At 42.7% G+C, this 14,131-nt stretch overlaps 2 protein-coding genes across 6 annotated transcripts in view; both read left to right on the top strand.

Moving 5' to 3' along the window:
• The window catches only part of LOC112806571 (uncharacterized), a 61,362-nt gene extending 54,315 nt beyond the window's left edge, over positions 1 to 7,047 (top strand). The window contains 1 exon segment of the mRNA XM_073888961.1: positions 2,150 to 7,047. Within this exon segment, the coding sequence (XP_073745062.1) occupies positions 2,150 to 4,461 (2,312 nt within the window). The 3' untranslated portion in view covers positions 4,462 to 7,047.
• The window catches only part of LOC112806821 (zinc finger protein 552-like), a 124,767-nt gene that overhangs the window by 69,260 nt on the left and 41,376 nt on the right, over positions 1 to 14,131 (top strand). The window lies entirely within an intron of this gene.

Here is a 14,131-nt window from a genome sequence, read left to right as displayed (position 1 = left end):
AAAAAAAAGATGGAACATTGCTTGATAGATTTTTCTTTTAAGATTTCATTTGTCAGAGACAGAGCATAAGCAGGGAGAGTGGCAGGCAGAAGGAGAAGCAGGCTCCCTGCTGAACAAGGAGCCCAGTGTGGGGCTCCATCTCAGGACCCTGGGATCATGACTTGAGCTGAAGGCAGACACTTAACCAACTGAGCCACCCAGGTGTCCCAGTGTTTTGGTGGATTCTTTATAGTTTTCTATATGTAAGATTATGTCACCTGCAAACAGATAATTTTACTTCTTCTATTCTGATTTGGATGCCTTTTATTTATTTTTCTTCCTTAATTACACAGGGCTAGGATTTCCAGTGCTGTGTTGAATAAAAGTGGAGAGAGTGGGCACCTTGTCTTGTTCCTGATGCCACAGGCTGGGGGCGGGGGAGGGGGAGAGGGAAACTTTTAGCTTTTGATCATTGAATATGATGTTAGCTGTGGGGCTGTCAGATATATTGAGGTCGTTTGCTTATATATCTAATTTGTTTGTGATTTTTTATCATGAAAGCATATTGAATTTTGCCAGATGCTTTTTCTGCATCTATTGATATGGCTATATGATTTTTACCCTTTAAACTGTTATTCAGTTATGGTGGTGTATCATGTGTATTGATTTACACATGTTGAACTATCCTTGCATCTCAGGGATAAATCCTGATTGATTGTAGTATATGATGCTTGTAATGTGCTTTGGGATTTGGTTTGCAAGGATTTTTTTTTTTTTATGAGTTTTGCATTTATGTTCATCAGGGATATTGGCCTGTAATTTTCTTCTCTTGCATTGTCCTTAAATGCCTCTGATATCAGGGTAATGCTGGCCTTACAAAGTGAGTTTGGAAGTGTTCCCCCTTCAGTTGTTTGGAAGACTTTAAGAAGGATAGTGGGGATGCCTGTGCAGCTCAGTCTGTTGAGCATCTCACTGTTGATTTCAGCTCAGGTCATGATCTCAGGGTGGTGAGATCTAGCTTGGCCTGGGGCTCCATGTTCAGTGAAGAGTCAGCTTGAAATTCTCTTTCCCTCTTCCTTTGCCCCTCCCCCTGCTCATGCTCTGTCTCTCTTTAAAATAAATATATCTTAAAAATAAAAAAGATGGTGTTAACTCTTTAAATATGTAGTGGGGTTCCTTGTGATTCTGTCTGGTCCTGGGCTTTTCTTTGTGGGAGATTTTCTCCTTACCAGTTATGAGTCTAATCACATTTTCTATTTCTTCATTATTCAGTATTGTCAGATTGTATGTTTCTTTCTTTCTGTCTTTTTTTGGTTTGGTAGTTTGTATGTTTCTGTGTATTTATCCATTCTAGGTTATCCAATTTGTTGGCATATAACTGTTCATTGTAGTCTCTTGATAGCTTGTATCCCTGCAGTATCAATTGTGATGTTTCCTCTTTCATTTCTGACTTTGAGTCTTTCTTTTTTTCTTAGTCTAACTAAAGGTTTGTCAATTTGTTTATCTTCTCAAAAACCCAACTCTTAGTTTCATGAATCTTTTTCTGTTGTTTTTCTTGTGTCTATTTCATTTGTTTCTGCTCTGGTCTTTGTTATTTGTTTCTTTCTGCTTTGACCTTATTTTGTTCTTTTTCTCATACGTTGGGCATTAAGTTCTTTCTTTGAGATTTTTCTTTTTTCTTAATGTAGACATTTATTGATATAAACTTCCCTCTTAAAACTTACTTTCTTGCATCCCGTAAGTTTTAATGTGTTACATTTCTAATTTCATTTGCCTACATAGATTTCTCAATTTCTTCTTTGACCCATTCTTTGTTCAGAAGAATGCTGTTTAGGGGCACCTGGGTGGCTCAGTTGGTTAAGCGACTGCCTTCGGCTCAGGTCATGATCCTGGAGTCCCGGGATCGAGTCCCACATTGGGCTTCCTGCTCAGCAGGGAGTCTGCTTCTCCCTCTGACCCTCTTCCCTCTCGTGCTCTCTATCTCTCATTCTCTCTCTCTCAAATAAATAAATAAAATCTTTTAAATAAATAAATAAATAAATAAATAAATAAAGTCTGCTTTGTTTGACATAAGAATAGTTACCCTGCTCATTTTTGGTTTTCATTTGTATAGTCGTAATTTGGTACAATAAAGTCATTGTGTACTTCACAAGTGTTTCTTTGTGTTCAGGTTGCTCCTGTCAAACAGAGGCTGCAGAGGTACCCTTTGAACAGAGCATTTCTGTAGGTGTGTCACAGGCCAGGACTCCGAAGGAACCTCGGTCTTCCCAGAAGACCCACCCCTGTGAGCTGTGTGGTTCAGTCTTGAGAGAGATTTTCAACTTGGTTGGGCACCAGGGAAAACAAAACAGCCAGAAGCTGTTCAAGTATGGGGCATGTGTGAAACAGATTTATTCTAGTGCAAACCTTCAACAGCATGAGAAACGGCACATTGGAGAAAAACCCTTCAGAAGCAGTGTGGACAGGGCTTCATTTGTGAAGAGCAGCAATTTCCATGATTCAAGAAAGCCCTTAACCTGTGAGGTTGAGAAGGATTTCCTGGCCACCTCAGAACATCAACAACAGGTCACTCATACTGGGGAGAATAAAATCACTGAGTCTGGGATGACTTTTCAAAGCATAAAAAGTCATCGCACCTGGGAAGAACGCAAGAAAGCCGTTGGTCCCAAACACACACTTGTTCAGGACCAGGGTGTCCACACTGGAAGACAGTGTTTTGTGTGCCCTGAATGTGGAAAAACATTCAGGTACAAGTCCTCACTTATGATTCATCAGAGAGTCCACAGTGGTGATAAGCTTCATGTGTGTAGTGACTGTGGAAAATCCTTTAGGGGAAGCTCAACCCTCAGTCAGCATCGAAGAATTCATACTGGGCCAAGGCAGTACAAATGCAGCAAATGTGGGAAATCCTTTAGCCAAAAATTTGTCCTCATTCATCCTCAGAGAAGTCACACTGGAGAAAATTGTTACGTGTGCCGTGTATGCGCTCAGTCTTTTAGCCAGAGCTCCATCCTTATTCAACAACGTACAGTTCACACTGGAGAAATGAGTTACAAGTGCACTGAATGTGGGAAATCTTTCAGACGAAAATCTGATCTCATTGAACACTGGAGAGTACACACAGGAGAAAGGCCTTATGAATGTAGTGAATGTGGGAAATCTTTCACTTCTAGCTCTGCACTCCGTTATCATCAGAGAATTCACACTGGAGAAAAACCTTATAAGTGTAGTGAATGTGGGAAGTCTTTTACCTCTAGCTCTGGCCTCCGTTATCATCAGAGAATTCACACAGGAGAAAGACCATATGAGTGTAATGACTGTGGGAAATCTTTTACCCAAATAAATCACCTTATTATACACCGAAGAGTTCACACAGGAGAAAGGCCTTACGAATGCAGTGAATGTGGGAAATCTTTTAGCCACAAATCTTACCTCTCTCAACACCAGAGAGTTCACACAGGAGAAAGGCCTTATGAATGTAGTGAATGTGGAAAATCTTTTACCTCTGGCTCTGCCCTCTGTTATCATCAGAGGGTTCACACTGGAGAAAAACCTTATGAGTGTAGCGAATGTGGGAAATCTTTTACTAATGGACCGATACTTATTCGACACCGTAGAGTTCACACAGGAGAAAGGCCTTATGAGTGTGGTGAGTGTGGGAAATCATTTACCCAAAGAAATCACCTCAATATACACCAGAGAGTTCACACAGGAGAAAGGCCTTATGAGTGCAATGAATGTGGAAAATCATTTACATCTGGCTCTGCTCTTCGTTATCATCAGAAAGTTCACATTGGAGAAAGGCCTTACGAGTGCAGAGAATGTGAAAAGTCTTTTACCTCTACCTCCGCCCTCCGTTGTCATCAGAGAGTTCACACAGGAGAAAGGCCTTTTGACTGCAGTGAATGTGGGAAATCTTTTAGGGATAGTTCCCAGTTGAATCAACACCAGAGAGTTCACACTGGAGAAAAGCCTTATGAATGTAGTGATTGTGGGAGATCCTTTAGTCAGAATTCATACCTCTCTAAACACCGGAGAGTTCACACTGGAGAAAGGCCTTATGAGTGCAGCGAATGTGGGAAATCTTTTACTTCTGTCTCTGCCCTTGGTTATCATCAGAGAGTTCACACTGGAGAAAGGCCTTATGAGTGTAGTGAATGTGGGAAATCTTTTACCAATAGCTCCATACTGATTCGACATCGCAGAGTTCACACAGGTGAAAGGCCGCATGAGTGCAGCGAATGTGGGAAATCCTTTACCCAAAGAATTCACCTTATTATTCACCGGAGAGTTCACACAGGAGAAAGGCCTTTTGAGTGCAGTGAGTGTGGGAAATCCTTTACCTCTCGTTCCACCCTACATTATCATCAGAGAGTTCACACAGGAGAGAGGCCTTATGACTGCAGTGAATGTGGGAAATCTTTTAGCCGAAAATCTAATCTTTCTCAGCATCAGAGAGTTCACACAGGAGAAAGGCCTTAGGTGGGTAGGAAATGTACAGTTTACTTGTTCAATGTAATGACACCAGAGGAAACTCTTTGTGAGGCACCATTTGTCTGAATTCAATACACTACATCCAAATGCCAATAGTAGAATGATTTCCCTTAAGTTTCAGTTACGTGGAAGCATGTGTGGCTATGTTGCATTTTCTAAACTGCCCAGGGCTCTTTCCAGATCTATGTCACTGCCAGTCTGTGGCCAGAGCTTTGTACTTCTACCACCTGGCAAGTCTCCACGACATGCTTCAGTCATCACCCCACTGTGCTCAGGGAAGCTGACTTCTATTCTCATTTGTTGGAGGAAATTAGGAGTAACCTGAGTCCTTAGGGGGACCCAAATTTACTTTTTTTTTGACTAATTGGCATGGACCTGACCCATGTAGTCCTAGAGAACATCATATGAGTTCAGCTGACAGAGAAGGACCACCATTTGCAGGGACATGGTCTCTGGAGATATTTGTGATTAATATTTCCAGCTTCCAAGTCACTAACTCAACAATTGCTAGCCCCTATTAGTTTGGTTTGTATAATAACAAGTCCTTATTGTTAGAGTCCTCTTTAATCTTGGGTGTTCTATTTACCATGTATGGCGGTTTATATTTTGAGGTCTACAAGCATGAAGTGAACAACATTCATTAGGGTGGGTCTCAAACTTTCTGTGCCTCAAGGAGACAGTACAGTGGCAGAAATTAGCTTACCAGTTTTTGCCAATTTTGTACTCCCCATCCTCTTAGGAAAGACTGCAGGGTTTTCTGGTCCTTATTTGAGACTGGATGCCATGAGTTTGGGGAGTCTCAGAGGTCACCCCGAGGAGGAACAGGTGTGAGAACCTCAGGTGCTTCTGGGAGTAGCATGAATTTTTTTCCCTTGTTCACAGAGGATATCATGGGGGACGTCAGCACTGTTGAGGGGAACCCCTTCCCCAGGTCTGGCAAAGAGCCATAATACCCTGATGTCCACATTTCTGTAGGTGATGGTCATTGGTTGTAAGGCCATAAGGTTCAGGGGAAACCAGAACTGCTACAGAAACACTGGCTTCATAGGGATTGGAGGAGACCACAGCCAACCAGATGGAATGTGCCTCTTCTAAAAGTGCACCCACAAATACTTCTGCAACAGGGAATGCAGAGCTGGTGTGTGCACCAATCCGTGGACTTCCAGGTATGGTTATCTTGTATAGCTTATGTCACTGTCATTGCAAATAATGGAAAGGTTTTTTTGGATTCCTGTATCCTCTCAGTGATGTTCACCTCAAGACCATTGCTGCACGGGCAGGAAAACAGATCGAGAAAAGGGGGATCTGAAGTCCAGGGATGTGGCTTTTGTGACCCAGCCAGCAGTCCTTTTGACTCTGGTGGGAAGTCCTTCACTGATCACTATCATTGCTTTCACTAAGCAAAACTGGCCTCCATAGGGCGAGAATGTGTGGTGAATGTAGGGTTGCAAAACCTATTTTCCAAAAAGAGTTGGACAAAGATTTCTTATTTTGAATCATTTTGAAAAGCTTTATTAAGGTATAATTTACATGTAATAAACTGTACATACTGGAAATGTAGTCTTCAGTAAGTTTTGACATACTTATGCACCTGGAACATCATAGTCATGACAGTGATCATATGTGTCAATTGCATACTTACCTCATGTCCTTTAATAATCTCTCTACCTGCCTTCCCAGCCCTCCAAGTCGCTATTGATTTACTTTCCGTTATAATAGAAAACTCTGTTTTCTATAATTTATGTAGTAGGAGTCAAAGGTTTTTTTCTCCTACTGTTATGTTGCATAAATGTAGATTCATCAGTGGTATAGAAGTAGCTTGTTTTTTGTTTTGTTTTTTTTTGGCTGAGAAATATTCTTACCTTTGGTAGCACTATTAGTTTACTCATTAATTTGTTTATGGATATTTGGGTATTTCTAATTTTTGCCTATGGAAAATAAAGTTGGTACAAACATTTGTGTGTAATTATATGGATGTGTTTCACTTACCTTTTGTCAATAACTCAGAGTGGAAAGTCTGATTCGTAGGGTAGATAAATGTTTAACTTAAAGAAATTAGCAAATTGTGATCTAAATTATTACATCTTTTTGTATTCTTACCAGCAGTGTATGAGAGTTGCATTTCCTCCACATCCTAGCGAATGGTTTAGTTTGGTCAGTTGTTCTTAATTTTAACTCTTTTTAAAAAAAGTGTGTAGTGCTGTCTTAGTGTTTTAACTGCATTTCCCTAAGGAGTCACAATGAGCATTTTTTTCAGATTTGCATTTGCTATCTATATTTCTGCTAAAATGTTTGTTCATATTTTCTGCCTATTCTGTGAACTTCGATTATTCTCCTTTTAAAAAAGGATGTGAAACAACAAAGATATATGTTGGAATTTCACTCATTTGGTGGCTTTTTTTCTTTGTGGAATCATTTTTAATACTGGAAGTATTAAAAATGTACTTTTAATCTACATTATTGATTTCTTTGCTTTCTAAAGTCCAGACATTTAATAAATCAATAAATCCTTGCTTTGTAGTGTTCACCCGTTTTCCTGGTCTATCATTGTGGAGGTTGGTGGATTGAAGCAGGGCTCTGGGGGCACAAGATGGACTCAGGACGGAGAAGGTTTTTTGAGTCCCAGAGCCCAACAGAGAGGACAATAAGGCACTGCTCAGGATCTCCAAGCCCTGGGTCCAGGCAGCCTGCACTGGAATCCCAGATCCCAGGACATGCAGGGAACTACCCACCCTCTGTGGGCCTCAGGTTCCTCCTGTGTAAAAGGGTCGTAAGGTGCAGGCTGCTCCATAGCGTTTGGAAGAGATTAAGAGCTGAGGTACCCATTCACTGTGCAGTGGCTACACCTGTGGCCTCTTTAGGCCTGGGCAACTCCAGCCTCTGCCAGCAGCAACATCCCTGGGCCAAGCAGTTTTGTTTCCCCAATGCCCTAAAGGCTCTCCACCCCTGGGTGTGTTTGAGAAAGAAATGGGGCTTCTTAGAACCTGCTGACCCCCACCTGTGGGGGAGGTGGGGCTTCACCTCGGAATCTGGGCAACTCGCCATTGCTCCTTAAGCCTCAGCTCCCTGACTGATATGGAGGTGATGATGGTGCTTACCTTGGCCCCTGTGAGGATTACTAAGACTCACACCCTGAGCACTTACCAGTGTCAGGACTCCAGGGTTTGCGTTGTGAGCATCTTTTCTAATTCTCACAGCAACCTGAGGAGGTGGGAATGGGAATGATTATTGTATATCTACGGAAGTCCAGGGTCAGAAAGATGAAGTTGGTTCCCCAGGGTCATATAAGAGACAAGCATGGATTCCAGAAACTGCGTTAACCTGAATGACTAGCTCCAGACCTGGGTATGTTTAATCCCTTTAGCACAGCTCCTGAAACCCTCAGCCCAGGGGAGGTGTATAGCAAGGGCAAAGGAGATACTGCTACTGCTATTCTCATTGGAATTACCATCATGACCATTTCCCCACTTGCCCTCTGTTCCCACAGTCCTCATGGAAAGCCATTTTCGTCTCCAGTGCCTCCCCTTTTCTCTCAGCCACAGTAGCATTACGTACAAAGGCTGCATCAGCCTCCTTGAGCCCAGCACAGAGCTTGAACCTGAAGAAGCCTGGGTGATTCGGAGTTGGATCTCTGCATCTTCATTAGCAATGGAGTGACAGCAACCCGAAGGTCAATATGATGCCTTAGTTTTACTTTTTCAGGTGTTTATGACTTCAACTCTGGTCGGCTGCACACAGCCCACAGGATCCAGTACCTGGATGTGTGCCAGAGACCTTTGGGCTCCTGGTCTTGCTAGGTAAGGGCTCACCTCTCCAAGCGGCATCTCTCTCCCTGCTCCATTTCTTTTCCCATAGGAGGCAGCACCAAGCTCTGGAAAGAGCCAGGTGGGAAGTCAGATATGCCAGGTCCCAATGCAGCCTCTCTTTCCATAGCTGTGTGACCTTGACACACGCACCGGTCTAATGAAGGACTGGGCAGCTGCTTCTGAGTTTCCACTGTCAGTTATTCGCTTGCCCCTCAGAGCCTGCAACGCCAACATCAGAGTTAGAGGCCAAGGTTGTATCAATTGAGAGGACCATATGGTTCTTTTATTAATGTGTTCTGTCACGATTGATTTGTGAATGTTGGACCACCCTTGCATCCTGGGGTTAAATCCCACTTGGTCATGGGGGATGATCCTTTTAATGTATTGTTGGATCTTATTAGCTAGGATTTTGTTGAGAATTTTGGAATCCATGGGGCGCCTGGGTGGCTCAGTCGTTCAGTGTCTGCCTTTGGCTCAGGTCATGATCCTGGGGTCCTGGGATCAAGCCCCACATCGGGCTCCCTGCTCAGCGGGAAGCCTGCTTCTCCCTCTCCCTCACTTGTGTCCTCTCTCGCTGTGTTTCTCTGTCAAATAAATAAATAAAATCTTTAAAAAAAAGAATTTTGGATTCCGTTTTCATCAGGGATATCGGTCTGAAATTCTCCTTTTTGTTGGGGTCTTTGCCTGGTTTGGGGATTAAGGTAATGCTGGCCTCATAGAATGAGTCTGGAAGCTTTCCTTCTGTTCCTATTTTTTGAAAAAGCTTCAGGAAAATAGGTATTATTTCTTCTTGAATATTTGGTAGAATTCCCCAGGGAATCCATCAGGCCCTGGACTATAAGACCCATCAGGGGAAGTTGAAACAGCATTTTGGTTTTCTTTGTTTTCAAGATTTGATTTATTTGAGAGAGAGAGTGAACGAGAGAGAGAGCACACAACGGAACAGTAGGCTCCCTGCTGAACAAGGACCCCGATGTTAGACTTGATCCCAGGACTCTGGGATCATGACCTTAGACGAAGGCAGACGCTTAACTGACTGAGCCACCCAGGTGTCCCAGAAACAGCATTTTGATTAGGCTTCCTGAACTGTCCTTTGGTTTTACAGCAGTAGGCTGTATGGAGTGCCCATGTGAAAGGGGTCCCTTAACCACAGCAATTGCCATCATCTGGGTAACAGGCATATTCAGTGTGTGAGTATCCCAGTCATAGAGTCAGGCCCACATGGCTTGCATACCAAGCATATCAGCTGCTCATCTCGGTTGCTCCATTTGGCATTCGTAGGGGGAAACAGACCCCTTCTCAGGATTAACACGCCTTTCAGTAACTTTTATTCCAGTCTACCAGTTGGCTTTCCCCTAAGGACTACCTTCTGTGTGTCTCAATCACATACAGCCATCTGTGATTATTTCACAGTGAGCCATGGATCCTGTATCAACATAAGCATTTCTTCCATTCTGCAGCATTTAAAACCAAAGACAGCCCCCAAATGATTTGTTCTGATAATACATTTCAGTAAAGGTTCTGATAATACCAATCTATAAAGTGAAAGAACTTCATATTACCCCCCCTCGTTTCAAGTTTCTTGGTTTTGCCCCTCAATCATGATGACGAACATCTTGGTGACCAGAGATCTTAGAATTACTTTGTTATCCCTGCACAGTTTTTTCCTTGGGAGGCTGGTTTGAGGCCAGTGGGCAGAGCTCATACTCACTGAAATATGAGCTTGCTCTAGCAACGAAGTTTGACCCAGCATTCTCCTTTTAGTTTAGTTGTGAATATTTAGCCTGTTTCTCATTGGTTTACACTTATGCATCCAGTGAACCAACTCCCCAGGGGTTGGATCCATCTCTGAATTCTATTGGTAAGGTTTATCTTTAGTAACCGATTACAGCCCAGCTACTGCTCCATATCACGGTGACCACCATGATCATGCACCACTCAGGAATCAAAGGTTATTTATCTACGACCCTCTCCTCCTTTGTCTTCCCAAACCACATGTTTCCATGAGCAAGCACTGGTCTAGCAAATCTCACTTAATGACACCAACTACATTCTGCACCAATAGTTCCAACGAAGGAGGGTGTTCCCACGCCAACCCTGAAATAATATAAAAAATATATATGCATACATATATACATATATGTATACATATACATACATGTGTATGTATGTACGTGTGTGTGTATTTCAGGTGTGAATGAGATGGTAGTATTGGAGGAAGTCATCAGGAAGACATGACCACCAGTTGATGCAAGAGATGGACCTGGGCAATCAGGCTTCTTAACCCTTACCCTGTCCTCGGAATGTCCATTTTGCTTGCCTTCCCTGCACTAGAAGCTGCCCAAGGACACAGACTTGAGATAGTAAAGTGTTGTTGATACCATCTGGATGGTTTATGCAACTGAACCCAGTTAAGGCTTCTATATAAACAAGATTCTGGCTGGCAGTGGCAGAGATCTGTTCATCTTTCAGTCACCCGACATAAGCTTCACATGTTAAGTTCCCATGCTTAAACCTGCCACGTATCAATGTGGAGTGGTCTACCTCTGTCCTCTGTGTATGGGGGCCAGTTTCAGATCATACCTAGGAAGCTCCCCAAATTATGAACTAAAAGGTAGAGGCAAGAAGTGTACTGGTTGGAAGAGTGGAAGTGTAATTGTTTCAGTGTGTCCAATTTTATTTGGCTTATAAACATTTTTTTATAAAAATACTTTTTATAAAGATATTTTATAAAAGAGACTCAAAGAGACTGAGTAGCAATGATGGGGAGATTATTTGTCAAGAGATTTGGTTAAACAATTTGTCTTTGCCAACTCCTTAGCGCTTCTCTCTCAGGAGTTCCTTAAGACCATGGCAGCTTTGGAAGGAAATATTTTCTAGGTGATGTTGGACATAAACTTGTCCTTTATTTTCACAGAGGGCCAGAAGGATCTGTCTCAGCACTACCTGCTTCTCAAGTGGCTTCCAGGCCAGTAAGCTTTGCCCCAGTATTTTGAGGTGGGTGGAGCTAAGAATGATGTCCCCAAAGTGCACTGGATTTTGCTGTTTCCTTTGCTAGGTGCTGTAACTCCTGCTAAATTCCTTATTGCTATGAATGAACTAGACCAAGAAAGAGGAAAAACAACTACATAAAAATATTCATAGATACTGTCTTTCAGACATTCCAGAAAAATGTACTGATCCAATATACACATTCATGTTGGTCTTCATTAACATGTGTCCCAACTTCACGACCTGCCAAGTGGCTCCATGATTTCTGACCTGCAGTGGCACAGGCAGCAAGGCCATCAAATTCCCAGCAACCACCTTTCCCTAGACCTTCCCACGAGGTGAGAGCCCTGAGCACAATTCTCATCATGGTGGATGTTTATCTCCTTTTACTCTGCCTTCTATTTTATATTGTTACATAACCCTGATTATAAAGCCACACCATGGTCTGATGAACACCTCTGCACTGGTGTCTTCAGGCTCCCTGACATTCCATCCTTTCATGCTTTAGCAGTGACACCCAGGTCTCTGTTTTGTTTTGCCTGCTGGGCAAAAAAACAAATGTTCCAAATGTAGTTTGTGGGCTATAAGTCCCCTGTAGAACATCTTATCATTTATTTAGTCAAATTTATATATTTGTAGGCTCTCGCTTTATACCATTTAATCTTCCAGGACATTTTGATTCAAAACTGAAATAATGATAATAACTCTGCTTTGGATTGCTTATAGTGTATAGAAAACATGAACATCCTTGATAATTTTACTTATTTATTTTAGAGAGAGAGAGAGAGTAGCAGCAGGAAGGGACAGAGGGAGAGAGAATTTTTTTTTTTAAGATTTTATTTACTTGACAGAGACACAGTGAGAGAGGGAACACAAGCAGGGGGTGTGGGAGTGGGAGAGGGAGAAGCAGGCTTCCCACGGAGCAGGGAGCCCGATGCGGGGCTTGATCCCAGGACCTTGAGACCATGACCTGAGCTGAAGGCAGACACTTAATGACTGAGGCACCCAGGCGCCCTGATCAGAACTTTTCTTAGGCCAGATGATGTGTCTATGAGGGTTTAATCAGGCTGGATAAATAATCAGCATTGCTCATGATATAAAATGCTAAGCCTCAGTGGAAATAAATGCATTTTATTTTATTAAACTCTACATTTTAGCACCTTTTAATATTTCTTTTAATAGAAATATTTTGTTTTAAGTACTTGGAAATAATGCATTTACAGTTAAATACTATAAATATCACTGAATGCACCTTTTGGAAATTGTGTTTCTATAAAAGTCACTTTTAGAAGCTATTGTGAGCCATTGGCATTTGGAAGATACTTTCAAATAGTTGAATGGTCTTTGCGTATTTATCATCTAACTTAAGTAACTCCTTTGCCTTTTATTACCACTGAAACAGTAATATAATCCTTTTCTATGTTGAAGCCCTAACCCCCAAGTGACTTTATTAAGAGCTAGGGCTTTTAAAGAGTTAATTAAGGTTAAATGAGGTCATTAGGGTGGGGTCCTACTCTGTTAGAACTGGCTTCCTTTTAAGAGGAATAGACATCAACACCAGGAGGAAAAGGCCATGTGAGGACACAGCTAGAAAACTATAAAACTATACAAAATACAAATGGCTGAGTCCTTTTAGGGGGCCCTTCTCGGACAGGGTTGGTCTGAAGCTTCATGCTAAGCTCTCTTGTTACCTTTCTTCACAGAAGTGGAGACCCTCACTATCATGTCAGAGGTCAGGTGCACACAGGTGCCACCAGCCACTGAATCCCAGCTTTCAAGTCCAGAAGCAGTGTCCTTTAAGCTGGCTCAAAGGTCAAGTCCATACTTCTCCCTCTAGAGGCTGATGCCCCACATTTGGTACCAGAGCAGTTCTGGCCCCATGGGCTGGGACAATCTTGGGGAGAGGTCCACAGGGCAGGACATGGCTGGAATGATGCTGTCCTCCTGGGACATTGTGGTGGGCACCAAAGCCAAACCTATGTAATGAAGCTTCCATAAAAATCCAAAAGGATGGAGGTTCAGGTTCCAAGGTGGTGAATACATGGAGATGTGGGGAGAATGGCACGCTCAGAGGGAGCATGGAAGTTCCATTCCCCTTCCCCATACCTTGCCCTTTGCATTTCCTCCTGGGTTATATCCTTTTATAATAAACTGGTACTCTAGTAAGTAAATGTTCTAAGAGTTCTGTGAGCTGCTCTGGCAAATTAGTCCAACCCAAGGAGGGAGTCTTGGGAACTTCTGATTTATAGCCAGTTGCTCAGAAGCACAAGTAACAACCTGAACTTGCAATTGGCATCTAAAGTGAGGGGGCAGTCTTGTAGGACTATGGTACTATTTGTTTTTTTTTTTTTTAAAGATTTATTTATTTATTTATTTGAGAGAGAGAGAGAGAGAGAAACAGCATGAGAGGGGAGAAGGTCAGAGGGAGAAGCAGGCTCCCCGCTGAGCCGGGAGCCCGATGTGGGACTCGATCCCGGGACTCCGGGATCATGACCTGAGCCGAAGGCAGTCGCCTAACCAACTGAGCCACCCAGGCGCCCAGGACTATGGTACTATTTGTTAGATAATTAATTTCTTTCCTATTACCTACCTGTGTTTTTTTTTTTTTTTTAAGATTTATTTGAGAGTGAGAAAGTGAGTGAGAGAGAGCATAAGGTGGGGGGGAGGAGCAGAGGGAGAAGCAGACTCCCTGCTGAGCAGGGAGCCTGAGGCCGGGCTGATGGCCAAGGCAGACGCTTAACAGACTGAGCCACCCAGGCTAAAATAATCTTAATTCTCTATGCAGAACTGTACCTGCAATCACTGATAAATGATAATCACTTACCAGCAAGGACATGAGAACATGGGATTGAGATTCCCCT

The sequence above is a fragment of the Callorhinus ursinus genome, unplaced genomic scaffold (assembly GCF_003265705.2).
Source record: "Callorhinus ursinus isolate GAN/ISIS: 27379988/994484 unplaced genomic scaffold, GSC_fseal_2.0 scaffold100, whole genome shotgun sequence".
Classification (NCBI taxonomy): Eukaryota; Metazoa; Chordata; class Mammalia; order Carnivora; family Otariidae; genus Callorhinus; species Callorhinus ursinus.
This window is presented reverse-complemented; position numbering and strand designations above follow the sequence as displayed.